At 37.4% G+C, this 27,469-nt stretch overlaps 1 protein-coding gene across 3 annotated transcripts in view; it reads right to left on the bottom strand.

Moving 5' to 3' along the window:
* Positions 1-806: 806 nt before the first annotated feature.
* The window catches only part of LOC106836129 (zinc finger protein 850-like), a 32,686-nt gene continuing 6,023 nt past the window's right edge, over positions 807-27,469 (bottom strand). For 2 of the 3 annotated variants that reach the window (XM_014848790.3, XM_044759434.2), the window contains 4 exons: positions 26,023-26,103; positions 25,731-25,857; positions 25,374-25,469; positions 809-2,351 (listed from right to left, as the gene is read on the bottom strand). In XM_014848790.3, coding sequence (XP_014704276.1) covers positions 1,159-2,351; positions 25,374-25,469; positions 25,731-25,857; positions 26,023-26,028 — 1,422 coding nt within the window. In that variant the 5' untranslated portion in view covers positions 26,029-26,103 and the 3' untranslated portion in view covers positions 809-1,158. Of the gene's footprint in view, positions 2,352-25,373; positions 25,470-25,730; positions 25,858-26,022; positions 26,104-27,469 lie in introns of all 3 variants that reach the window. The other variant, XM_014848789.2, reaches the window with a different exon arrangement.

Genomic DNA, 27,469 nt, shown 5'->3' with positions numbered 1-27,469 from the left:
TCTATAGAACAGGGGCCAGTGCCTGCTTGAGACACACAACCAGCAGTCACAGAATAAGAGTCATTCCCCTTAGCCAGCATCAGTTACAGCATATGCTGGAACCAAGACACAAAATTCTAAGACACACATAGATGTATCCGTGCCAAGACACACAACACAAGGCCACGTTAAGGAGGACCCCAATCCCATACCCATCCCTAATACCAATTATCAAGACTTCTAACTATAACAGATTTAATCAGTTATAGATTAAATCTATAACAGAGGCTCTGTAGGACTCAGCAAATGCAGCAGAGAGCAGCACAACTCAAAGCATGACCTTGCCAGCAAGCAGCCGAGCCATCTCCCACACTATTTAAAGTGGTGTGCACCAGCTAGTAAGCCAAACGCAAGAGAAGAAACATCTCCAAGTAGTGGTGGTCATAGCCTAGAGACTGTCCTGCCAGCTACACAAATTAATCTGTGGTCACTTCACAGAGTCAGGATTGACCTTCCTCTCAATTTTACACTGAATGTTGAGGCTGATGACACTCCACACATCAAGAGATTCTGAAGGTTTGTTACTCACAAAAGGGGCCCCTGGGCAGAGCAGGGCCCACACAAGCAGGTATGGAGCGGCTTGAGCAAGGCAGAGAGAACAGGTTGGCTTTTATACAGGGTGGGACTGGATGTGGGCTGGACTTTGCAAAGTTTAAATTTCCCACTGACTCCAAAGGAGGTGTACACAGGCTTTCCTGTCAGCCTTTCCAGACATGTGGACAAAGAGGATAGAGAAGGTGAGGCTTAAAAAGCAGCAAACATCAAAACTGGAGTCAGACTCTTTATTACAAATAGATGCTATTACTATCAACAGTTTACCAATTAATAAATTTAAGCATAGAGAAGTTAAACAATTTGCCTAATGTCACATAAAGAGTAAATGGTAGCCTGTCCTCATTTACTATGTTCTCTAGTGTGAATCTGTAGAATTGCAAGGTTTGAATAATGCTAGAAAACTTTTCTACATTCATTATCAATTTTTTTCAGTATTAAATTTTCTGATTCTGAATAAACTAAATATCAGATAAAAGGAATTGCCACCTCCACTGTATTTTACTGTCACGTGAAATCTGATGATCTCTGACAAAGGAATGGCAAACACAGGGTTTCCTGCAGTAATTATGTTAGATTATGAACTCTCTGATGTTGAGTAAGGTGTGCTGACTGTCTGAAGGCCTTCCCACACTCCTTACATTCATAGGGTTTCTCACCTGTATGAATGCTATGATGTCGGGTAAGTTCTGAGCCACGGACAAAAGCTTTCCCACATTCCTTGCATTTATAGGGTTTCTTGGCAGTATGAATTCGCTGATGTTGAGTAAGTTGTGAGGCACAAATAAAGGCCTTCCCACATTGTGCACACTCATAGGATTTCTCACCAGTATGAATTTGGTGATGCTGAAAAAGTTGGGAACCACAAATAAAGGCCTTCCCACATTCCTTACATTCATAGTGTTTCATACCAGGATGAATTCTCTGGTGTTCAGTAAGTTGTGAGCCACGAAGAAAGGCTTTCCCACATTCCCTACATTGGTAAGGTTTCTCACCAGTATGAAGTCGCTGATGTTGACCAAGTTGTGAACGCAATCTAAAAGCCTTCCCACATTCCTTACAACCATAGGGTTTCTCACCAGTATGGATTCTCTGATGTCGAGTGAGTTCTGAGCCACAAATAAAAGATTTCCCACATTCCTTACATTTATAAGGCTTGTCACCAGTATGAATCCTCTGATGTCGAGTAAGGTGTGCAGACTGTCTAAAGGCCTTCCCACATTCCTGACATTCAAAGGGTTTCTCATCTGTATGAATTCTCTGATGTTGAATAAGATGTGAGCCACGAATAAAAGCTTTCCCACATTCCTTACATTCATAGTGCTTCTCACCAGTATGAATTCTCTGATGTTCAGTAAGATAGGAAAAATGACTAAAGACCTTCCCACATTCCTTACATTTATATGGTTTCTCACCAATATGAATTCCTTGCTGTTGTATAAGTTTTGAGCCATAAATAAAGGCCTTCTCACAGTCATTGAATTTACAGAATTTCTCTCCAGGATAAATGTGCCGATGTAGAGTAAGAGATGTCTGCAGGCTGAAAGTTGGCATTTTTTCATAAGTCATTAATGCTTGCCCCAAATATCCCTCCTGATTTATCTCTTGCCTCTCAAACTGGCCTTTGCATTCCCAGTCATCTCTGATACTGGAGCCCAAGAAGCTATAACTTTTTTCCATTATTATCCATTGGGATGATGTTACTTCACAGATTTCTTTTTGCAGAAACAATTCCTTGGTCTTACATCTGAACTCCAAGTCTGAAAGATAACCAGAAAGTAAACACATAGTGTTTCCTCTTTGGGGTGAAATAAAACTTCTATGGTAGAAATAGGGGAAAAGCTGAAAATAATGTCCATAAAGAAGTAAAGATGGTGTACATGACCTTCAATTTGAAAAAGAGGTCAAGAGCATAAACACTTAAAGAAGAGGGAGGTTGTCAGGAAAACAGGTTAAGTCAGTAGTTTCTAAATTCAGGTGTACATCAGAATCACATAGTCTATTAAAAAATTGGATGTCAATCACCTAAGTAAGAATTTACACCAATAGGTCTTGGGTTTCCTATTTTTAATACATTCAACCAGCCAATTCTGATATTGCACCAAATTTAAGAATCCCACCTAGAATTCTTCAATGGTTTCCAGTTGTACTTAGGATAAAATCCAAACTCCTTACCACAGTTTATGAGATCTTCTGTAATCTCATCTTTTCTTTGGCATACCTCAATCAAAATCCTATCCAACATCTTGTCAACACACTTCTCCCCACTGTTCATTATGTACCAAACAGTCATCACCTGTGAGCATCTGAAATTTACTTTTCAAAATTTTCCACAGACTGTTTAATTTGTTAGAAATTCTCTAAACTTGGCTCTTTGCATGGCTGGCTTCGTAGCATACTATAAGGCTCTTCCTTAGAAAGGTTGAGCTAGACAACCGTATTTAAATTCACTTCTTCATTCTATCTCATCTAGTATTTTCTCTCGTTGCAATTTTCTGGATTTTAGAATTATACAATCATTTATTCATATGTAATCTTTTATTTTCTTCCTGTTAAAGCTCTTGAGGGGCAGGAACAATGGCTGTTTCACTCAACACAGAATAACCAACATCTTACTCATAAAAGGGGTTCCATAGATAATTGTTTAATGAATGAATCACTGCATTAATGAAAGAGAATTATTATAGGGATAAAGGGAAATATTATATAGATATGGAACTAGGAAAGGTATTTAAGAATTATAATATTCATTTCTATTTATAATTATAGAATAGTTAGAATAGAAACATCTGTCTCTGATTTTAATCTCTCCCATATCACTGAAAAGATGATATATGCTCTTTACTTCATCAGTTCCCTCAGAGACTAAAACAAAATCATAACCAAAGCTAGATTATTAAACAGTACAAGTGGAAAAATGCTATTATATCCACCTAACTTCCCATCCAGCCAATTTTTTCTCCCTTTACATATATACCTCTCCCAATGCTCACTGCCATTTATGTATAGACACGACTATCTTTTGTTTCCCTATTTCAACCACTATACTGAGGTGCCTTTTCTTCTAACCTTCACTTGAATTTGTAGTATTCCTCAGCCTTCCTTCCAATACACAGTCTATTTTGTTCCTCCAAACCCTTTCTCAGGGCCTCCCTTCCACTCCTTTCTGTCCAAGACCACTGTATTTTTACTTCCCAGAAAACTTCTTTTCTCCAGGCATTAGAACAGGTTGAAACGTAATAACAGGGCTATGTAATGTTGAGCAGAGAGACTTGAGAACGTTAGGAGACTAGAATTGCCAACTATTTGGCAGAATGAGTCTGAGGAGACTGGGGCACTAGGAACTCTACAACAAAGGGCATGCTGGATGTAAGCAGAAGGAAATAATGGCGAATGGCAATCTGGGCAATGGAGGAGACAGAAAATTCTAAAATGCTGAGTTGAGTACAGAATGATTACAACACAAATACTGCTGTGACTACAGTATGATACGTTTTGTGGATTCAATGAAACTATCATTTGGTGCAGATGCTATAAAGTTTGTCCTTGAAACAGTAACTCAGGCAAAGTCCCTAGCAATAAGTGACTTGATAGTAAAAGCTGCAAAATGGATCAAAGTCAAATAGTAAGGAGATTTAGTAAGGACACAGGATTCAGACAGACCAGCATTTCAGAACCCCGCTCTGTGGATCATTACCTTTAATCTACAAGACGTATAGTTAAAGATAAAATACAGCTTGAGCTCAAAGTAATCCTCCCAATTCATATTCAGGACTACCGGGCTTTTACTTAACGTTACCAGTGTTCCCTTTCCTTTCTCCCATACTGAAAGTCTTGATTTTAAAAGACTCCAAGTAAATTGCTCATTTATTTTATTCCACGTTACACACACCACATTCTCAGAATAACAATATCAACACTGCTATCACTAATACGGTTACTTTTTAAAAACAATGTAAGGTGGGGTTTTTTTTGTCATTTCTTTTGTTCTTAGGATATATAACCACTGGCTACCAACCAACTTTTAGATTGAGTTTTTTCATTTCTCTTTTGGTTTCAGGGATTTTTTTTAAGTTACTTTTGTTTTATAATTATGTAATATATTTATATAGTTCCCAACTCAAATCTACAAAACAAAGTATGGTGAAAGAAGTCCTCTTCATCCTACTCCTTTGCCCACCTCTTGTAGCAAACAACTAAAAAGACTTTTAAAAAAATACAATATCGGGGGTTGGCCCTGATGCCTAGTGGTTAAGTTCAGCGCGCTCCTCTCTGGCTGCCCAGGTTTGGTTCCCGGATGCAGACCTACACCACTCATCAGTGGCCATGCTGTGGCAGCAACTCACACACAAAATAGAGGAAGACTGGCACAGATGTTAGCTCAGGGCAAATCTTCCTCAAGCAAAAAGAAAAAAAATATATATATATATATAATATCCTTCCTGTTTTTGGTAAATAGCAGCATATTTTATATAACCAGTGTTTGGCCTTAGTTCTATCATTTTGATTTATGAAACAAACACTTGAGCATGCACACATCCATATCCTTTATATACAGTCTTTTATACGATGTATACCATTTTACTTATTCTCTATTTGGGGCTATATCTTTTTATATTTGGTCAAGTTTACAGTTTTGATCCAATGGTTATTTTTATCCTAATAAATTTATATAATAACTGTTGTCCCTTTTTTTTCTTTTTTGCTATTATCTACTGGTTTCCTAATATGAGAAACACTGAAAATAATTATTAATCTCTTCTCCCTCCCCTAGCCTGATTTAAAATAATTACTCCCTGTTAATATCTATAAGGTAATTTGCAAGCTTATTGTATCTTTCATACACTCCCCACATTCTTACCCTACTTCCTGGGGAATTATATCCACACATCTACTATATCTAAGTAATAATATTATACTCTCTTCCTTAATACCACCACTTGGTATTAGATATACAGGTTATTATATATTTAATGCTGACCTAGTCTTTAGGTTTATGTCTATTTCAGTTTTCTGAAGCTCACTTTCTGGTTGATTCCTCAGGAAGGGGTTAGGGAAACGATATCACCTAAGTTTCTGCATGTATATAACAATTTGGCTAGATGTAAAATTCTTAGCTCAAAATTTATGTCTTTGTATACCTTAAACAGAAAAATATACATCATCTTCTGGAATAAAGCTTTCCTATACAAAGGCCAGATGATAATCTGATTTTCCTTTCCTTTCAAGTGACTGGTCTTTATGCTTAGATGCCAAAGGTATGATTTTCCTGGTCACATGGTGTACTCTTTCAAAACAAACTTTCAATCCTTTTCTTCTTAATTTTAGTAAAGTTATCTTGAATCATTTTTGGCAATTGTTCTGTTCATTGCACAATTATTGGAAGTCTTAATGAAGATGTTTGACCTTCATTGCCTACTTTCTGTATCTATCTTTTTCTCTCTAATCCTTTTTCTCTCCTTGTTCATTTCTCCTTGATTTTGAAGTTTTCTTTCTTTTCCATCTTCTATTTCTCCTAAGTCATCATTTGTTGCATGTTTTCATTTTTATTTTCCTTCTAGTTTGGTCTTGACTTCTGAAATGGTTTTTTATTTTATTTCTAATTCTTTCCTAAGTTATGTCACCATCTTTTCAATTTTTTTCTCCAATCACCTCATATCTGAGTTTTTCTAATTCTGTAGAATTGTACTTTCAGAATGTCTGCAATTTTCTGAAATTTTCAGCTAATTTTGAAACATTATGACACAGTTTGTAGATATGACTTGCTGCTGTGCCTTTCATTGTTTATAGGAAATGTTTTATTCCTTATTATCTTTTATCTTTTTCAAAGACTGGCACCTGAGCTAACATCTGTTGCTGATCTTTTTTCCCCCTTCTTCTTTTCCCCAAAGCCCTCCAGTACATAGTTGTATATTCTAGTTGTATGTCTTTCTGATTGTGCTATATGGGATGCCTCCTCAGCATGGCCTGATGAGCGGTACCAGCTCCACACCCAGGATCCAAACTGGTGAAACCCTGGGGCGCTGAAGCAGAGTGTGCAAACTTAACCACTCGGCCAGAGGCAGCCCCTCTCTTTTATCTTAAAGCAATTTTGTACAAGGTTAAACTACAATCTTTTGCTACTGCTTTTAATTAACTTTTTGAAAATTTTAAATTAACATACAGTAAAGCTTTCTTGGGTACAGTTCTAAGGTTTTAATATGTGTAGAGATTCATGTAAGCACAATAATGATACAGAATAGTTCCATCACCCCCTAAAACTCCCTCCGCTATCCCTTTATACCACTCCCTCCCATGTCCCTAATCCCTGGGAAACACTGATCTGTTCTCTATCTCTATATTTTTTTCATTTCCAGATTATTATATAAATGGAATTACACAGTAACCTTTACACAATGTTTCCCACTCAGCATAACGCCCTTGAGATCCTTGCAAGTTGCTTCATGTACTTATAATTCATTTCTTTTTATTGAGTAGCATTCCATTGTAAGGATATGCCACTCACTTGTTGAAGGACATTTGCAGTGTTTTCAGTTTGGGGCAATCATGAACAGAGCTTACTACAAATACCATGTATAGGCTTTTCTGTAAACATAAGTTTCCATTTCTCTGGGGTATTCATGAGGATTGCTGGGTCATGTGTGTTTAACTTCATAAGAAATTGCCAAACAATCCTCCAAAGTGACTGGGCCATTTTGCATTCCCTCTAGCAATGTATGTGAGTTCCAGTTGCTCAATACCCTTGTCAACACTTGGTAAGGGCAGTATGTTTTATTTTAGCCAATCTAATAGGTGCACAGTAGTACCTCATCATGGTTTTAATGTGCATCTTCCCAATAGCTAACACTGTTGAACATCTTTTCATGTGTTTATTTGCCATCCATATATCCTCTTTGATGAAGTGTCTGTAAAGTTGTGATTTGAGGGTTCTCTTCTTCTCATAGCTGTCAGACTCTCCCTCACTTTGCTTCTACTTCATCCCATAAAAGCTCCAGACACCAAAAGGATCTTGGGGTTGTCAGTTTATTCTCAATTAAGCCTCTTTTAGGGTTCAAGGGGATGACTTGTCACTTAACGTTGATGTAGATGTTACCTGCGGACTTGTTTTTTGCTCTCTTAGTTGCTTTCCTATTTGGTTTGTTTGTTTTGTTTGGTGGGAGATGGGGAAGATTCAAGGAAAGCAAAAACATTACACATCCACTGCCACCATTTTCCCAGAACTCTCTTATAATTTTTTCAAAGTAATTTCAATCAGGAATGATTTTTGTTTCATAACTCCCCTGAAAAACCCTCTAAGACCACCAAAACCCTCCCTTTTGTTAAATCTAGTGGTCAGTCACCCTTCTGCCAGCACCATGTGGCAGCTGACTTACTGTACACCCATTCTTTCCGTGGTCATTTTCCTACTTTACTCACCAGTCTGTCTTAGTCTCCTTTAAGATACCATCTAGGGTGACCAACTATCTTGGTTTGCCTGGGACTGTCCTGATTACAGCACTGAAAAGTCCCACATCCTGGAAAACTCCAGTCTCAGGCAAACTAGAACACTGGCCAACCTAATGTACCACCCTGCTTTCCTGCCTTCCAAGTGGAGGAACGTCTCAGAGCATGATCCTTGACCTCTTCTCCTCTCGGTATTTCATTCATTTACCAAGTGATCTAATTCAGTCCTATGGTTTTATAAACTATCCATATGCTGGTGATTTCCAGCTCCACCCCCTCCACTCTGCCAGAGGATCACATATCCAACTACTACTGATCCTGTTGGCTGAACCTTTGAAAAATATCCCAGATCTAATTTTCTCAACATTTCTACTGTTAACATCATAGGTATCAGCAAACTTTTTCTTAAAGAGCCAGATGGTAAATATGTTAGGCTTGCAAGCCATACAGTCTCCACTGTAACTGCTCAACTCAGCCACGGCAGCACAAAAGTAGCAACAGACAACATATAATGAACAGATGTAGCTACGTTCCCGTAAAACTTTATTTACAGGCCGCTGGCTCACAGGCCATACCTAGTCTGCTGACCCCTAGTCTAATCTATCATTATTTGTGTGTGAGTTACTAATACAGCATCCCAGCTGCCCACCTTATTCCTACTTTTAGCTTCACTAAAAGTAGTCAGAAAGTATTTTTTGTTAAGAAATACATATAAACAAGAGTGGTTTGTGCATTTGTATATAGATATATAAAAAAGGTATGAAGAATAATGAAATGAACACCATGTATCCATCACTAAGCTTAAAAAAATAAAACATTACAAATATTATTGATGCTCTCGGTATATCCCTCCTAAAGCAAATCGTTCCCACTTTCCTGTAACCTACAGGTACCACTATTTTGAACTTCGTATTTCTCATTCCTTTTCTTTTTTATTATTTACTATATATATATGAATCATTATTTAAAATACTGTGCAGTTTAACAAAATTTGAATATTATATAAACAGCATCATACTTCTGGTTTTCTGTGACTTTCTTATGGTCAAATTGATACATTAGTTATAATTCATTCATTTCCTGACAATTTTGGTTTTACATAGCATACAATAGAAGTTGGGTGATTTATTGATCTATTTGGCTGTTCATGGACATTTAGATTGTGTCTAGTATTTTGCAAACATTGCTGGTACTAACATTCTTACTCATCTCTCCCATTGCAACCTCCACTTCTGGCAATATGGTACACTATCTGTTATGAAAAGCAGTCTGTGTTGCAAAACACCCAAATGCTGGATGTGTCAAACAAACGTATCTTTAAACCTTCTGGTGAGCTTCCAAGAAAGTAAGGGAAATCCCTAAGGACAAAAACAGTATGAACATACAAAACACAGAAAAGAAAACTGAAACTGGAGTGGCAAGCAAATGCAAACACTGAAGCTATCTTGGGGGGAAAGCTCAACAGGGGAAACCAAGCGTTTTGTGGGTTAATATCCACGCGAAGAAGAGGTTAAGACTCAAAACCTGCAAGGTTAAGCACTAAACCTGAGACCACAGCATAAAACCCAGAACTGCAAAGAAGCCACAGCCAGAAGTAAAGAGTGAGCTAGGAAGAAAGTCTCCTGCCAGACAAGGGAGCTGACAAGTAATGTGCTTTCCTCTGCCATGGTTCTAGATTTCCCCACCAGCACCAAAAAAGTCTCACCTGGGAATTAATAAAGGTCTGTCCTCACATAAGACTGGGGTTTGAATTTACAGTACCTCTCAGGGACACCTCAAGCTGAGAAGTTAATTAAAAAGTAGTCCTGGTCTCTGGAAGAAACAAATAATTTTCTAAAGGAATGTTTCCAACCCAGATTCTTCAAGATCCTCCCCCCCATCAAATTCAGCCACACAGAAATTCACAATGAAAAGTAACCAAAGACTAGCAGAAATAAACCACCAAAATGAGCATTAGCAGAAATAACAAAGAGAAGATTGAGGCCAGCAGCCACTTCAGATACTAAGAGAGAAATAATATAATTCACTATATGAAATATATATATATATATTTTAAAGATGAAGTCAAAAAAGTGAGAAAGTACCCAAGTACTGACAAGTACACCAAGTACCCAGATCTTGATTTCTAATAATATTCTCCAATAAATGGAACCAGGTTCCTTGAAGAAATTGCTGATTCTAGGACTGGGACAGGAAATATACATGGGGGGCCTGAAGCATCTTGTATTCCCAAGTAAGGAAGTGCTCCTGAAAACCCACAATGATGGGGTACGTCCAAAGGACACAGAAGCCAAGTGAAAGAGCTCCCGATCGTCAAAGTTGGAATAATCTGAGTAACAAAGTAAATAAAGTGGTATTAAACTTATAATTCAAAGTATAAAATGAGTTCATACTGATATAATAAATGAATAAATACATAAATGGAGAATAGACAAATCTCCTGTGCAGAAGAATTCTAAATAACTTATTTAGATTCTCTGCCCAAGGAGTTAAAATATAACTCCCATTCCTTAAGTGTGGATTGTGCATAGTGTCTTCCTTCCAAAAACTAGAGTACAGAAAGGGAGGAAGAAAGAGTAACTTTGCAGTGGAGAAACCTGACAAACGCTACTGCAGCCAGGTGATCAAGGTCAACATCAATGTGAAGTCGTGTTGTTTGTACGCGCCTGTGAGAGGACATGATGAGAATGGCACTCTACGTCTATGGTCTTCCTCCCCAACATCCATAACCCAGTCTAATCACACAAAAAGTACCCGACAAGTCTCAATGAGGGACAATCTATAAACTACCTGACCAGGACTCCTCAAAACTGTCACAAACACGTCTGAGAAACTGGCACAGCCAAGAGGAGCCTAAGGAGACATGACAACTAGATGTATGTGGTGTCCTGGAACAGAAAAAGGGACATTAGGTAAAAACTAAGAACATCTGAGCCAAGCATGGGCTTTTGTTAATAATAATGGAAGAGTACTGGTTCATTAATTGTGACAAATGTACACATGAAAGACGTTAATAACGGGAAATTGTGTGGGTTATATGGGAATCTTCTGTACTATCTTCACAACTTTTCAGTAAATGTAAAACTAAAAGTTTCTTTTTTAAAAAAAGTGAGAATATAACAACTGATAAACAAAATGACCAGGCGAAATTCTTTTAAAGATCTAAATGGAACTTCTAAAAATAAAAAAATAATTGAAATTTAAAAGTCAATGGATGAATTAGAAATATGAAAATGCAGTCATGATGTGGTTTTTTCCCAAATATTTCCTAGTTCCATCCATTGAAGTCTTAGAAACAATGAGCAATCCAGCAGCACAAGCAGGCTAATGACTAGCTGCTGTTTCTAAATACCATTTCTCACTCCAAAGAATCAGGGCTCTTTGGAGCATCTCAGGGACAGGGCAGGAAATGTATATTATAAGCCTGGAGCACAGTGGCACATTGGAAAAGCAAAGAAGCTATCAAAGACTCCTAGGGTCATGTCAAAAGGACTCAGGAATCAATTTGAAAAGGCTCCCAATGGTCAAAGATGGGACAATTTGACCATGGATTTAAGAATAATAGCAGTACTGTAATAACTGAGAAAACATCAAATATTTTTTAAATCTATGAGTTCATAATCATGATTAAAAAATTCTTTTTGGGGCCAGCGTGGTGGTGTAGTGGTTAACTTCACATGTTCTGCTTTGGGGGCCCGGGGTTCACAGGTTCAGATCCTGGGCGCGGACCTAGCACCACTCATCAAGCCACGCCGTGGTTGCCATCCCACAAAAACAGAGGAAGATTGGCACAGATGTTAGCTCAACGATAATCTTCCTCAAGCAAAAAGAGGAAGACTGGCAACAGATGTTAGCTCAGGGCCAACCTTCCTCACCAAAAAAACCCCCTAAAAACAGAACTACCATATGATCCAGTAATTCCACTTCTGGGTATTTATCTGAAGAAAATGAAAACACTAACTCGAAAAGATATTTGCACTCCCATGTTAATCACAGCAAATAATTTCACAGCAAATAATTACAAAAGCCAAAACATGGAAACATCCTAACTGTCCACTGATGGAAGAATGGATAAAGAAGATGTGGTACATACACGCGCACACGCACACACAGACACAGAGGACATTACTTCAGCCATCAAACGGAAACTGTGGCATTCAACGACATGGATGGCCCTTGAGGGCATTATTGCTAAGTGAAATAAGTCAGACAGAGAAAGACAAATACTATATGATCTCACTTATATGCAGAATCTAAAAAAAAACCAAGCTCATAGATACTACAGAGAACATATCAGTGGTTACCAGAAGTGGGAGTTGGGGGTGGGTAGGTGATGTGGGTAAAGGGTGCAAACTTCCAGTTATAAAATAAATAAGTCCTGGGGATGTAATGTACAGCATGGTACTATAGTTGTTAATACTGTACTGCACATTTGAAAGTTGCTAAGGGAGTAAATCATAAAAGTTCTCATCACAAGAAAAAAATTCTGTAACTGTATGGTGATGGATGGTAAGTAGACATTGTGGTGATCATTTCACAATACATACATATATCAAATCATTATGTTGTATACCTGAAACTGATATATTTGTGTATGTCAATTATAGCTCAATAAAAGATAAATAATTGAAACATTTATATGTATTGTCATGGAAAGGATACAAAATATATTGTTAATTGAAAAAAAAATGGCAGAACCAGAATTTGAATCCAAACAGTCTGGCTCCAGAGTCTGTGCTTTCAACTTCCAAATCAGTGGAGTAAAAATAAACACTGGAGCAAATTTTATTTTTTAAACTCCAAATCAATCCAAAACAACACAAAATAAGACAAAAAAGAAAAACAGAGAAAGTGGGACAAAAAGGACAAAATAAGATGTTTAAAAAGTTCAAATGCTGGGGCCGGCCCCATGGCCGAGTGGTTAAGTTCACACGCTCTGCTGCGGCAGCCTGGGGTTTCGCCAGTTCAAATCCTGGGCGCGGACATGGCACCGCTCGTCAGGCCACACTGAGGCGGCGTCCCACAGGCCACAACTAGAAGGACCCACAACTAGGAGTACACAACTGTGTACCGGGGGCTTTGGGGAGAAAAGGGAAAAAAATAAAATCTTAAAAAAAAAAGTTCAAATGCATCAGTAATTATAACAAATGAAACAGTTAAAGAAAAGAGAAAGCCAAATCCTATTAAAAGAAAAAAACAAACACATGAAGTCACAAAGTTGAAGTAAAAAATAAGAAAATGAAAATCAGGCTAGGGTAGAAAGCTGGGGTATTAGCATCAGAAAAAGGAAACTTCCCGATGAAAGCATTATTTGGAATAAAGAGGATCACTACCCTAATGATAAAATATTCAATTCACCAGAAAGAAATAATAATTCTAAACTTGTAAGTATCCAACAAAATAATCTCTAAATATGCAAAGCAAAAATTAAGAGAATACAAGTTTAAAGCTTCACTTTGATTGTGAGAGATCTCAATACACCTCTTTCAGCAATTAATAAGTCAAGCAGACAGAAAATAAAAAAGGATATAGAGGATCTCAACATTATTATTTTTTTTTAAAAGATTGGCATCTGAGCTAACAACTATTGTCAATCTTCTTTTTTTTTTCCTGCTTTTTCTCCCCAAATCCCCCCCAGTACATAGTTGTATATTCTAGTTGTGAGTGCCTCTGGTTGTGCTATGTGGGATGCTGCCTCAGCGTGGCCTGACAAGCGGTGTCATCTCCGGGCCAGGATCTGAACCGGTGAAACCCTGGGCCACCGAAGCGGAGCACGCCAACTTAACCACTCAGCCACGTGGCCAGCCCCTCAAGATTATATTAAGCTAGCTATTTTGAATATATAGAGAATTTTACATGCAACAATTAAAAGAAGGTACAGATACATGTGAATCCTTCTAAATAACTGATAGTTCAGCAGTTCATGAAGGAGGTCTTAACACATTTCCAGAAACTGGTCTCATGATCATGTAAGTACTGACTAGAGCGCAATTAAGGTAGAACTCAATAATAAAAAAACTATAAAAAATATTTGGAAATTTAAAAAAAACAAGAAAAAAGACAGACATACTTATAAACGCTCAATGGGTCAAAAAGAGTATCGTGGAAATTTTTTATAACTGACGATAATAAAAATTCTTCATGTCAAAACTTGTGAGACTTCTGGTAGGGGCGCCCAAGCTACTACTCTGATGACTGTATAGGGTACAGAAGATAGAAGATATGGCCTAGGGATTGCCCAGGCTAATAAGAAACCCTGCCTAAAGCTGGGACTCCAAAGGGCTCCATCCTCGTGTATGAGGGAACAAGATATAAATCCCAGTGTGCTGAAGATGACAGCAAAGAAACTCACCTGATTCAATTTAGGAACTGATGGAGAGGACAAAAGAAATCTCTCCTGATAACCTATAACCACAATCTGACCTCCACCCACATTTGTGGTTTTAATTCACCCGACCTGTATGGTCTGAAAAAGCTAAAGTGCAGAATTTATTTAAAAGTGGTTCCGAAAATAATCTTTACATCTTTGCCAAGAGTCTGGCATATAGAAGGCTCTCAATAAATCTTCACTGAATAATTAAATCTAAAAAAGTAAAATAAAAGTGGTTGTGTCTTGGGCAAAGGCAAAAAGCAAACAAAAAATCTCTCTGGAGAAAAATCAATTCAACCCTCAAAAATTTCTCACAGATAAAGTTCGAAGGAAAGTGAGTGCTTCATAAGAGAAAATTTTAACACATACAAGGAGACAAGGTACCACTTGAAAAAAATGGCAGAAACAGAACTGAAAGACTTCAGATATTAGAATAACCTCAAAGAGAAGAAAATTATTGTGTTTAATAATGCTTAAAGAAATTAAAGTCTTGATACCACTAGTAAATAAAGTAACTACATATTTTTTATTTATATCTGAGTTTTTAGCCACTGTTACTTTTTTTTAAGTGCCCCCTTGTCCTCTAAGGTCTCAGCTATACTTTCAACACACTGAATAACCTATTTCCAAGAAGAGTTACATTTGCAAATGTTTATTAGGAACACATGATTTCTTACCCCCAAAGGTATATAAATTGTTGACTGAAGTTGTTTCTTTCCCCACTTTTTTCCAACTTTATGCATATCAACATATTTATTCACCCATTCATGCACGGTGTGTCTAAATGTGTGTGTATTTTTGTCTTTCTACAAAAATAGAATTGTCCTATACATATTGGTGTGCAACTTTTTTCCCCATATAACAATAGAACAGGGGTAATTATAACGTTACTATTTACAGATTTATTTCATTTCCTTTAATAAGCTGCATAACATCCCATTGTGTGGATATACATATTTAAGTTTCCCCATTAATGCACTTTTAGATTGTTACGGCTATTCCAAGAAATCTTATACTTCTGTATAATATATCGTTAGCTACTACTATTATTTCTGTAGAATAGGTTCTAAAAGTGAGATTACTCATTCAAAGGGTAGGCACATTTTCACTTTTAATGTACTAGTTTTATTCTTACCAGCAGTGTAAGAGAGTGTCTGTTCCCTAGCCAGCAATGAATATTCCCATCCTTTTAGTTTTTAGTTTTTATCTGATGGACAAATATTGGTAGGCATCCATTGGAATATGCTAACTCTAAGGTAACTGGTAAATAGAGGACTCTTGTTAACCCAAAGGGCTAGATCCATCATATGGAATTTCAGTAAGTGCGGCAGTTAGAGTAAAAGATAGGGTCCCTCACTCCCTAACACTTGTATACATCCCTATTTTCCTGCTAGTGGCAGACTCAAGAATGTCTTGCTAGAAGGCTTAATTCCCCCATAATTGCCATTATTTCCCCCATTCTACTCCTAAATAAATCAGTGGGGAAAAAAACTATATATATTTAAATATATACATAGACAGATTGATATGAACAATTGATAAGTTATCTTATGTAAAGTGTGAGTAAAGATAGCTTTGGGAAGAAACAGAGGGCCAGCAAGCCCAAAGTTAGTTCTTTGAAAAGACTAATGAAACTGGCAAACCTCTCGTGAGAAAGATAAAGAAAAAGAGGAGGGACAAATACTCATATGAGTTCAAAAAAAAAGAAAATATAGCCAAAGAAACTACAGATTTTAAAGATATAACTAAAGTACGTAACAACTTGATGCCGATAATATTGAAACTTTTTATGAAATAGACAAATGCCGAGGAAAAATATAAATCACTAAAATTTACTCATGATCAAATAGAAAACCAGAATTATACATAGCCACTAAAGTAAATAAATTGCTAGGTAAAAACTTTGCACTAGGCTTAACAATAAAAGTAATTTTAAAAAAAACAACTGAGCAGAGACATCAGTGGCCACACACTGTAGGAAAACAGACTACAGAATTAGTCCAGATAAGTCACTAAACAAATTTTAAAATAAAAAAATAAAAATAGCAATTACTACACCTGGAGAGATCAGAGTTGCTATACTATATTATCTGCAATGTTCAGTTTTCAACAAAAATCATGAAACATGCAAAGAAACGGTAAGTGGGATCCATTCATGAGGGGGAAAAGCAGTCAATAGAAACTCTCTCTCAGGAAGCCAAGAAAAAGTCGTCAGAGCAGTTATAAATAGCTTCAAAGAACCAAAGGAAATCATACTTAAGAAATAAGGGACAATGACTCATTAATTAGAGAATATCAATAAAGAAAAATTATTAAGAAAAAACAAACAGAAATCCTGGAGTTGCATAGTTCACTAACTGAAATGAAAAATTCACTATGGGGGATCAATATTACATGTGAGTTGGTGGAAAAAAAAATTCAGTGTCCTTTAAGATAGAACAATAGAGATTGCTATAACGCAAAGAAAAAGGAATGAAGAAAAATGAACAGAGTCCCAGAGACCTGTGAGACAGACCAAGTGTAGCAACATACATGTAATGAAAGTCCCAGGAAAAGAAGAGAGAAAAGAACAGAAAAAATATTTGAAGGAACATATCAGATTTGATAAAAAACAATCTACAGATTTAAGCTCAATGAACTGCAAGTAGGATAAACACAAACAGACCCACAACCAGTCATATCACAGCCAAACTGTTCAAAGACAAAGAGAAAACCTTGAAAGCAACAGGAGAAAAATATTAATAAAAAACAAAAGAAAAAGTATAGTGAAATGACAATAAAATTAACAGCTGATTTCTCATCAGATACAATGGAAGCCAGAAAACACGAGAATGAAGTACTCAAAAGTGAAGAGAAAAACTGTCAGCCAAGAATCCTATATCCAATGAAACTATCCTTCAAAAATAAAAGTGAAATAAAAACATTTCCAGATAAACAAAGATTGAGAGAATGTGCTGCTAGTAGGCCTACCTTACAAGAAATACTAAAGTTAGTTCTTCAGGCTGAAAGGAAGTGACACCAAATGGTAACTTGAATCTATACGAAGAAACAAAGAATACTGGTAAGGTAACCATGTAGCTCAATATAAAAGGCAGCATAAATACATAATTTTTCCTCTTTTCTTAACTAATTTAAAAAAGAATTTCATAAAGCAATAATTATAAAATTGTATCATTGGGCTTATAATGTATAAGATGTAACATATTTGACAATAATTAATACAAAGGGTGGGGAAGGATGAAACTGTATCTGGAGCAAGGATATGACAACAGTGGGTAATGAATCCACAGAAAGAAGAGTACCAGAAATTGTAAGCATGTAGCATATACAAAAGTGCTATTTATTTTTTCGCCTTCTCTTAGGCCTCTTTAAAGGGCATTAAGTTGTATAAAGCAATAATTATAACAATTTATTGTTGTATTTATAGCATACATAGAGGCAATATATCTGACCATAATAGCACAAAGAACCAGGAAGGAAATGGAACCATTGGAGCAAAGGTTCTGTATTTTATGGTAATTCCATTAGTATTAATCTGAAGTAGATTTTGATAAATTAAGATATATTTTGTAGTCTCTAGAGGAACCATTATAAAGTTAAAAAATTAACAAAGAAATTTAAATGGTACTCTAGAAAATTTCTAAATATAGAAGTCAGTAAAGAAGAAACAGAGAAACAAAAAAGCCATAAGACACATGAAACAGCCAAACAGCAGAAATAAATCCAACCATATTAATAACATTCAGTGTGAAAGGATTAAACACTCCAATCCAAAGGCAGACGCTGTCACACTGGATAAGAAAACAAGATCCAACTATATGCTGTCTCCAAGAAACATGGTTTAGGTTGAAAGATACAAATAGGTTGAAAATTAAAGAATGGATAAAAATAAACCATTCAAACAGTAACGTTAAGTAAGCTAGAGTGGATATACCAATATCAGAAAAATGGGCTTATGACAACAACAAAAGTATTACTAGAGATAAAGGGAGGTTTTTAAGGATAAAAAGCCAATTCATCAGGAAGATACAATTATAAACATATATGCAGCAAACATCAGAGCCCCAAAATATATGAAACAGTGACAGAATTGAAGGGAGAAACAGACAGCTCTACAATTATGGTAAAATACTTCAGTATTTCACTTTCAATAATGGATAGAAAAACCAGAGAGGAAATCAGTAAGGAAACAGAGGACTTGTACAATACTAAACCAAATGGACATAACAGACATACACAGAACATTCTACTCAACTGCAGCAGAATGCTCCTTCTCACATGCACATGGAACATTCTCAGTATAGACCATATGTTAAGCTATAAAACAAGTCTTAATAAATGCGAAAACACTGAAATTATACTAAGTATCTTTTCCAATCACAATGAAAGTAGAAATCAACAGATCAAAAAATCAAGAGCTAAGATTAGTGGATACCAGGGGAAAGGTGGGGTGGGGGGTGGGCACAAAGGGTGAAGTGGTGCACCTACAACAGGACTGACAAACATTAATGTACAACTGAAATCACACAAGATTGTAACCTATCATTAACTCAATAAATAAATAAATAAATAATAAAAGTAGGGGAAGAGGAGGTCAGAAACTAAAATCTTACAGTCCATGTGAAGCATGTAAACAAGTGGAACCTGACCAAATTTGATCTCCTTCACAAGACTGAAGTGCTGAGAATACATGGCCATTCTCATCTGATTATAAAAAATACAAAGCCCTACACTAAGAACAGGAAACCCAAGATTTACTTCTCTGTACTACAACTAAGCCTGTGTTATGGACAAATCAAGATTATAATCCCTATTTTAAGGATGGGGAAAATACTCATAGCCTACCTTCTTGACAAGAAGGCTGATGGAAAAATGAGATCATTTGTTTAGAATTTTTAATTTCCCAGGGGGAAAAAAGCTCTAAATAAATTTAGTTTACCATAAAAAAAAAAAATCAAGAGCTAAAACTATAAAATACTCAGAAGAAAGCTTAGAGGAAACGCTTTATGATGTTGAATTTGTCAACGATTTCTTGGATATGATACCAAAAGTTAGGCAACAGAAGAAAAAACAGATAAACTGGACTTCATCAAAATTTAAAACTTTTGTGCATTAAAGGACACCATGCTATGGTCTGAATGTTTATGTCCCCCCAAAATTCATGTTGAAATCCTAATGCCTGAAGTGATGGTATTAGAAGTGGGGCCTTTGGGCGGTGCTTATGTCATGGGGGTGGAGCCCTCGTGAATGGAATTAGTGCCTTATAAAAGGCTCCAGAGAGATCCCTAGTCCTTCCTCCATTTGAGGACACAGTGAGAAGGTACCAGCTATGAAACAGGAAGAGGACCCTCACCCAACCATGCTGGCACCATGATCCTGGACTTCTAGCCTCCAGAACTGTGAGAAATAAATGTTGTTGTTCATAAGTTACTCAGTCTCTGGTATTTTGTTATAGCAGCCCAAACAGACTGAGACACACCATCAATAGAGGGAAAAGGATACCCAAAGAATGGGAGAAAATATCTGAACAACAGAAAAAACAATCCAAATTTAAAATGGACAAAGGACTTGAATAGACATTTTTCAAAAAAGATATGCAAATAGCTAATGAGCACATGAAAAGATACTCAACATCACTAATAATTAGGTAAATGCAAATCCAAACCACAATGAGATACCACTTCACACCCATTTAAGATGGCTATTAAAAAAAAACAACAGAAAAGTGTTGGCAAGGATGTGGAGAAATCAGAACCCTTGTGCACTGCTTTCTTCTGAGTATTTCATAGTTTTAGCCCTTGCTGGTGGGAATGTAAAATGGTGCAGCCACTGTGGAAAACAGTGTGGCAGGTCCTCAAAAACTTAAACATACAATTACCAGATGATCCAGCAATTCCACTTCTGGGTATAAACCCAAAACCTTAAAAGCAGGGACTCACACAGCTATTTGTACACCCATGTTCTTAGTAGTATCATTCACAAGAGCCAAAAGATGGAAGCAATCCAAGCATCCATCGATGGATGAATGGATAAAGAAAATGTGGTAAATGCATACAACGAAATATTAATCAACCTTAAAAAGGAAATCCTGACACATGCTACAACATGGGTGAACCTTGAGGACATTATGCTAAGTGAAATAAGCCAGTCACAAAAGGACAAACATTGTATGATTCAACTCATATGAGATACCCAGAGTAGTGAAATTCATATAGACAGAAAGTAGAATGGTGGTTGCCAGGGCCTGGGGGGAGAGAGGAACTGAGAGTTATTATTTAATGAGTACACAGTTTCATTTTGGGAAGATGAAAAAGTTCTAGAGACAAATATAGTGATGGTCGCACAACAATGTGAATGTACTTAATGCCACTAAATTTACACTCAAATAAGGTTAAAGTGGTAGTAAACGTGGTTATTCATATTTTACCACAATTTTAAGTAAACAAATAAGTAACTCCTACAAATTAATTATTAAGAAAATAAACCTAACCAACCTAGCAGAAAACATGGCAAAATTTCACTTAAAAAAGAAGTACAAACAGCAAATACACTTTTTAATTTTTTTTTATTTTATTTTATTTTTTGAGGAAGATTAGCCCTGAGCTAACACCTGCTGCCAATCTTCCTCTTTTTGCTGAGGAAGACTGGCCCTGAGCTAACATCCATGCCCATCTTCCTTCACTTTTTATACATGGGATGCCCGCAAATATACTTTTTAAAAAATGTTCAGGGGCCTGCCTGGTGGTGTAGTGGTTAAGTTTCCACACTCCACTTCAGCAGCCTGGGGCTCATGGGTTGGGATCCTGAGGGTGCAAATGTACATACCGCTCACCAAGCCATGCTGTGGTGGCATCCCATATACAAAATAGAGGACAACTGCCACAGATATTAGCTCAGCAACAATCTTCCTCAAGCAAAAAGAGGAAGATTGGCAATAGATGTTAGCTCAGGGCCAATCTTCCTCACCAAAAAAAAAAGTTCAACCTAATAACAACTGGGAAAATGCAGAATTTTGCATTCACTACTGTACAGTGAAGAATTAACTTTCCATAAAGAGAGGTCTGGCCTTTGTCCTGGCTCCTGGGAGGTAGCCTCTACAGCCTTGGAATTTCTCCAGTGATGGGAGTGTCTCTGTTACTCACAGTGGGCCCCTTAGACCACATCTGACAGTTTATGCTAACTCAGTGACTCCCAGTGGGGGCTGCCCCGTGCCAGAAAGATGAACTATATGATTAGAGGGTTGGGTCTTCGGGCCAGGCAGAACGAGCCTCCAAAGACGGAGAGGGGGCTGGAGGTTGAGTTCAACCACAAGGACAATAATTCAATCAATCATGCCTACGTAATGAAGCTTCAATGAAAACTTCGGACACTGAAGCTCAGCTGAGCATCTTGGGTTGGCAATACACCACGCATACTGTCACACATCAATGACAGGAGGGCAACACATCCCTGAGGACATGGAAGCTTTGCATTTGGAACGCCCCCAGATTCCGCCCTATGTGTCTCTTCCCTTGGTTGGTCCTGATCCTTTTGCTGGCATTCTTATGCTATAATCAAACTAATCATAAGTAAAGTGCGTTCCTGAGTTCTGTGAGTTGTTCTGGCAAATTATCAAACTTCAGGGAATCCATGAGGATCCCCAAATTTACAGCCAGGTGATCTGAAAGGGGGGTGACCCTGTAGGCCCCTTGAACTTTCAGCTGGTGTCGAAGTCTTGAGCAAATCTGGCAGTCTAGAGAACTGTGCCCTTCACCTCGAGTGTGGCTAACTCTAGATAACTATATGGCACACATTTTAAAGTGTGATTATAAATTCTAAGTGCAAATGAGGAAATGCATCAAAGAAAACTCTGGTGCTGGAAGAGCAAATTGGGATGACTACTTTGAAAATAATTCGGTATTGTCTTGAAAAGCTGAACATTTACATACCCTACAAACTAGAAATTCCACTCCTGGGGTAGAGCCTAGAGAAATTCACACACATGAGCGACAACAGAAGTTTACAAGAATATTCATAGCAATTTGGTTCAAAACAACCCAGATTACATTGAGCCAGGGAAAAGATATATAAATTGTGGTATAGTCACATAATGGGAGAATATATTACAATGAAAATTAATGAACCACAGCTACATGCAAAGACATGGGTGAATCCTATAAATATGGTATCAAGTGAAAAAAAACCAGATGAGAGAATGCTCCATATAGTATGAAACCATTTTTATAATGTTCAATAACAGAAAAACTAAATACATTGCTTATGGATACTGACATACATGATAAAATTATGAAATCATATAAAAGGATCAAAGGAATAATAAACACAAAAATCAGATTAGGTGCTATGGGGACACTGGGGAGGCAGAAAAATACAATAAAAAATGAGCACAAGTTAGGTGCCATGGCACTGTAAAGTTCTAGTTCTTGGGTTGTATGGCAGAGTCACAGGATTTTTTGTTGTTATGCTTTAAATTTCACATATATTCTTTTTCATATATCATAACTTACATAATAAAAAGGTTTTTAAAACAAAAACATTAAGTAGAATGTTCTGGGAAGACTTCATACAGGCCAATCACTAAAAAAACGAGCTTGAATTACAAGGAGATAAATCAACACTGAAAAACTTGTGCACAGGAGAGGAACGGCCTACAATGACAGAAATGCAACAGAACTTTTTAAAAACGATGGAAATGTTCCAAATCTGCACTGTCCAACATGGCAGCCAGCGGCCACATGTGACTACTAAGCACATGAAATATGGCTAGTGCACCTGAAGAACTGAAGTTTTATTTTATTTTATTTTAATTAAAGTTAAACAGCCACAGTAGCTGGTGGTTACCACATAGGACAACACAGCTCCAGAGGATTCTCTATTCACACGGGATTGCAAGAATCTTTATGTTGTCCCTTCACGTAAAAAACCAAAAGGTGAAATTACAATTCATGCCTCACGGGTTTAGTACGTGTGAAAGATAAGGCAGAACTCCAAATAGGGAAGCTGTTTGCAAAGAAAACACCTGGCCCAGACATCAGAAAATGGGTAAAAAATCTGCAATTAAATCTTTTCAGTAAAAATAAAATGGTTATGGCATACCATACTTTTTTTTCACTTTAACCTTTTCAATTAACTAACCGACTATTAATACTTGTCCGAATTGAGCTGGACAAGTCGGCATCACTGGATGATGCTATTTCTGCAGTGGAGTATCAGGAGCTTTAAAAGGTTTAAACTTTTTGGCCCAGGAATCTCACATCTAAGAATCAAATACGAAAATACCCATCTAAATAAGGATTCATCAGAGGAGTAATTTTAAATAGAAGAAACTGCGAAAAGCAACCTATTGTTTAATAGCACTTAAGCATGTGCCATCTGGGACTTGCTTTAAAATACCTCAGGGTGGGGGAGCAGAGGTCAATGGGGAGAAATGAAACAAGACTGGAAAACTGATAATCCTGACGCTAGGAAATGGATTCATGGGTATCCAGGCTGCTATCCTGGTGCATATTTGAAAATTTACGTAATAAAATAAAAAAATTTTTAAACACATTTGTAATGTTCTGTGAAAAAAACTAAAAGGAAATCCTCCATATCCTACAATTAGAACACTTTTAAAAATGGATAGTATTTCCATTACTTAAAAGCACATTTAAAAAAAATAAAAAGCCTTATTTTTCTCATATTTCAAAAGAAAAATCCCTCAGTCTATGCTACTTACAACACAATTTTTGCCCACGTTAAGAATGTCACCAACTTGTTTGAATGGGGCTGGCCCCGTGGCTGAGTGGTTAAGTTCGTGCGCTCCACTGCAGGCAGCCCAGTGTTTCATTGGTTTGAATCCTGGGCGCGGACATGGCACTGCTCATCAAGCCACGCTGAGGCAGCGTCCCACATGCCACAACTAGAAGGACCCACCACAAAGAATATACAACTATGTACCGGGGGGCTTTGGGGAGAAAAAGGAAAAAAATAAAATCTTTAAAAAAAAAAAAGAATGTCACCAACTTGTTTGAAAATGGATCTCTTGCTTTTCCTTGACACCTAAATCTTCTATAATTTACCTATTATCTTCAATCATTTCTGCATACTTTTTCCTCCTAAAAGCAGGCATGTCCTTTTCTCCTGGCACTCTCCCATATTTCTAGCTTCAGCTCTTTCTTCTAAGCACTATATTAGAAGCCTTATGCTTGAGTCTACTTTCTGGAAGTTATTTATGGACATGTTCTAGACTCTTTATTAGACTCTCTCTTAATAGCTTACATACTTCTTTAACTCCCACCCACCAAGAAAAAAAGGCTGCACTAATTGTTTTTAAGTCAATAAACACTAATTAAAAGTGAATGCATATCCATTAATGCACGAAATTCCTGCATCAAAGCAAAACTGAGAAAGAAAAAGAAGGAAAAGTTAAAGATCAGAAGGACAGATGAATAGTAGAGCCTAAAATGTACTTTAGAGGCCGGCCCGATGGCATAGTGGTTGGGGTCGTGCACTCTGCTTCGGCAGCCTGGGGTTCATGAGTTCAGATCTCAGGTGCGGACCTACACACTGCTCATCAGGCCGTGCTGTGGTGGCATCCCACATGCAAATGGAGGAAGACTGATACAGATGTCAGCTTAGGGCCAATCTTCCCAAAAAATGCATTTTAAGAGGTTAAAAAAAACCACACACACAAGTTTAAATTTAAAAGGGAAAGAAGTGGATCCAAGTTATATGAAACAGGATGGCTCCTGAAGAAAAAGGGCTTTAAAATTGGAGGGAATTCTGACAGATCAGTAGCATGGAGAGTACAGGTGGGGGTAAAAGAAAAGGTCTTTCCTTTTTTCCATGTGTCTTTGGCCTTTTCTCCACAACCCCTGGATGGGCCTTCAAGGAAGAGATTCCTCATTAATACCTTTAAGGTGCTGCCTCCTCACCAGCTGGGTTCTTAACTGCAGTGTCTTTCCCAGTCTGTTCAACTGTTACTCACCTGGGCACCATCCTCCCGCCATGTTCCTCGAAACCATCCAGGGCTCTTTCCCTTGCTCCAATAAGGAAATCACATCAGGCTTAGAAAGAGAAAGTCCTGTTTATAAGAAAAAGTAATAAGACACAATCATGCTATTCCTGAATTCAAACCCAGTCCTCAAAACACAGGCAACTACCTGAAGGACAAGAGGCAGGTGTAAAGGTCTGAAGCCTGGAGAAGATAAAGGCTCCACAAAAGCTGCCCATCTCCTCATCTATAGAACACAAAATAATTCCCTAGGAAATCGGTAGAAATCCACCCAGACAACTGAAAGATGCACCCAAAATTCACAAGTAACTTGGGGATAGTTATCCCTACCGAGTGAGACCAGGTTGTGGTAGTTCTCTAGCATCACATCTCTGTACAAACCCCTCTGAGCAGGGTCCAGGCACGCCCACTCCTCCTGAGAGAAGTCCACAGCCAAATCCCTGAACATCACCAACCCCTAAAAGGACAAAACCATGTAGTACTGTTGAAATAAAGGAAACATTTTTAAGATGAAAGAAGAGATGGAAAAGGACACTGAGGGATGCAGAAAATACACTAAGCAAATGGGCGAGGCCAAGGACAGGGCTGAGTAAAAAGATCGGGTGTAACGAGAACAAAGTACCTCCATCTTCTTGAATATTCCTGTTGCTGCAGACAAACCTCCTTCATACAATGAGACATTCCCATTATCCCATGGCTAGGGCTAGGAGTGAATAGAACACACATTTACTTGTAGTTTCCCCAATAAATGAAAGAGAGCACAAAAACACACAGCAACCTGTAGGCCTGACAAATTACTATTTATTTTCATGATCATTCATGACTTACCAATATTTTTATTGTGGAAACTTTCAAACATCAGCAAAGTTGAAAGAATTTTATAGTGAACATCTGATATACTAATTACTACTTACAATAAACTCTTAAATATGAGCTCCTCCCTTTGCTTTTTCTTCTTATTTCTTAAAGGAAGACAGAATCTTTCTAAAATATTTACCAAACAAACAAGCGAAAACTCTATCACACACAATAGGACTTTGATATAATTAAGATGTACAGAAAATACTAAGGATCTCCATTGTTAGACAAAATCATAAGCATTTTTCCTAATAATGCAAATTCTTTAATAAATTTTTTTAACTGGTTGTATCTTTCATCTTAGGAAGGCAAGACATAATCATTCCATTATTTTGGATATTTAGATTGAACAACATCTCTGAGTTCCTTTACAGCTTTGAAAATTTACAATTCTCAAAAACTTATGCATCTGGCTAATCTTACCTGTTAAAAAGTTCAAAACTATAGAAAACCTAATAGTATACTGTTCAGGGATATTCAGTGAAACAATTATGAAAAGCAAGAAAATGAAGACTACAAAATTGTCTTTACAGGTTACCCTTTGAGAGGGAGGGCACGGTGCAAAAGGGTCTTGTTAGGTACATGAATGTTCTATTCCTTTTTTTTTTTTTTGAGGAAGAGTAGCCCTGAGCTAACTACTGCCAATTCTCCTCTTTTTGCTGAGGAAGAGTGGCCCTGAGCTAACATCCATGCTCATCTTCCTCTACTTTATACGTGGGACACCTACCACAGCATGGCGTGCCAAGCGGTCCCATGTCTGCACCCGGGATCCAAACCAGCGAACCCCAGGCCGCTGAGAAGCGGAAGGTGCGAACTTAATCGCTGTGCTACCAGGCCGGCCCTCTATTATTCTTTTGAGTATGAAATACTTCACCTTTTTTAAAAGATTTTATTTTTCCTTTTTCTCCCAAAGCCCCCTGGTACATAGTTGTGTATTCTTAGTTGTGGGTCCTTCTAGTTGTGGCATGTGGGACGCCACCTCAGCATGGCCTGATGAGCGGTGCCATGATCTCGCCCAGGATTTGAACTGGCGAAACCCTGGGCCTCCGAAGCAGAGCGTGCAAACTTAACCACTCCGCCACGGGGCTGGCCCCAATACTTCATTTTTTTTTAAAGGGGGAACTCAAAAATTAAGGAAAAGTAAATAGGCTTGTGAAGATCAGTTATCCCACTCGACAGTCCTTTCCGCTTCATTAAACCACAGTCTGATA

The sequence above is a fragment of the Equus asinus genome, chromosome 26 (genome assembly GCF_041296235.1).
Source record: "Equus asinus isolate D_3611 breed Donkey chromosome 26, EquAss-T2T_v2, whole genome shotgun sequence".
In the NCBI taxonomy this organism is placed as follows: Eukaryota; Metazoa; Chordata; class Mammalia; order Perissodactyla; family Equidae; genus Equus; species Equus asinus.
Note: the sequence above shows the minus strand (reverse complement) of the source record. Positions and strands in the feature narration are given on the sequence as shown.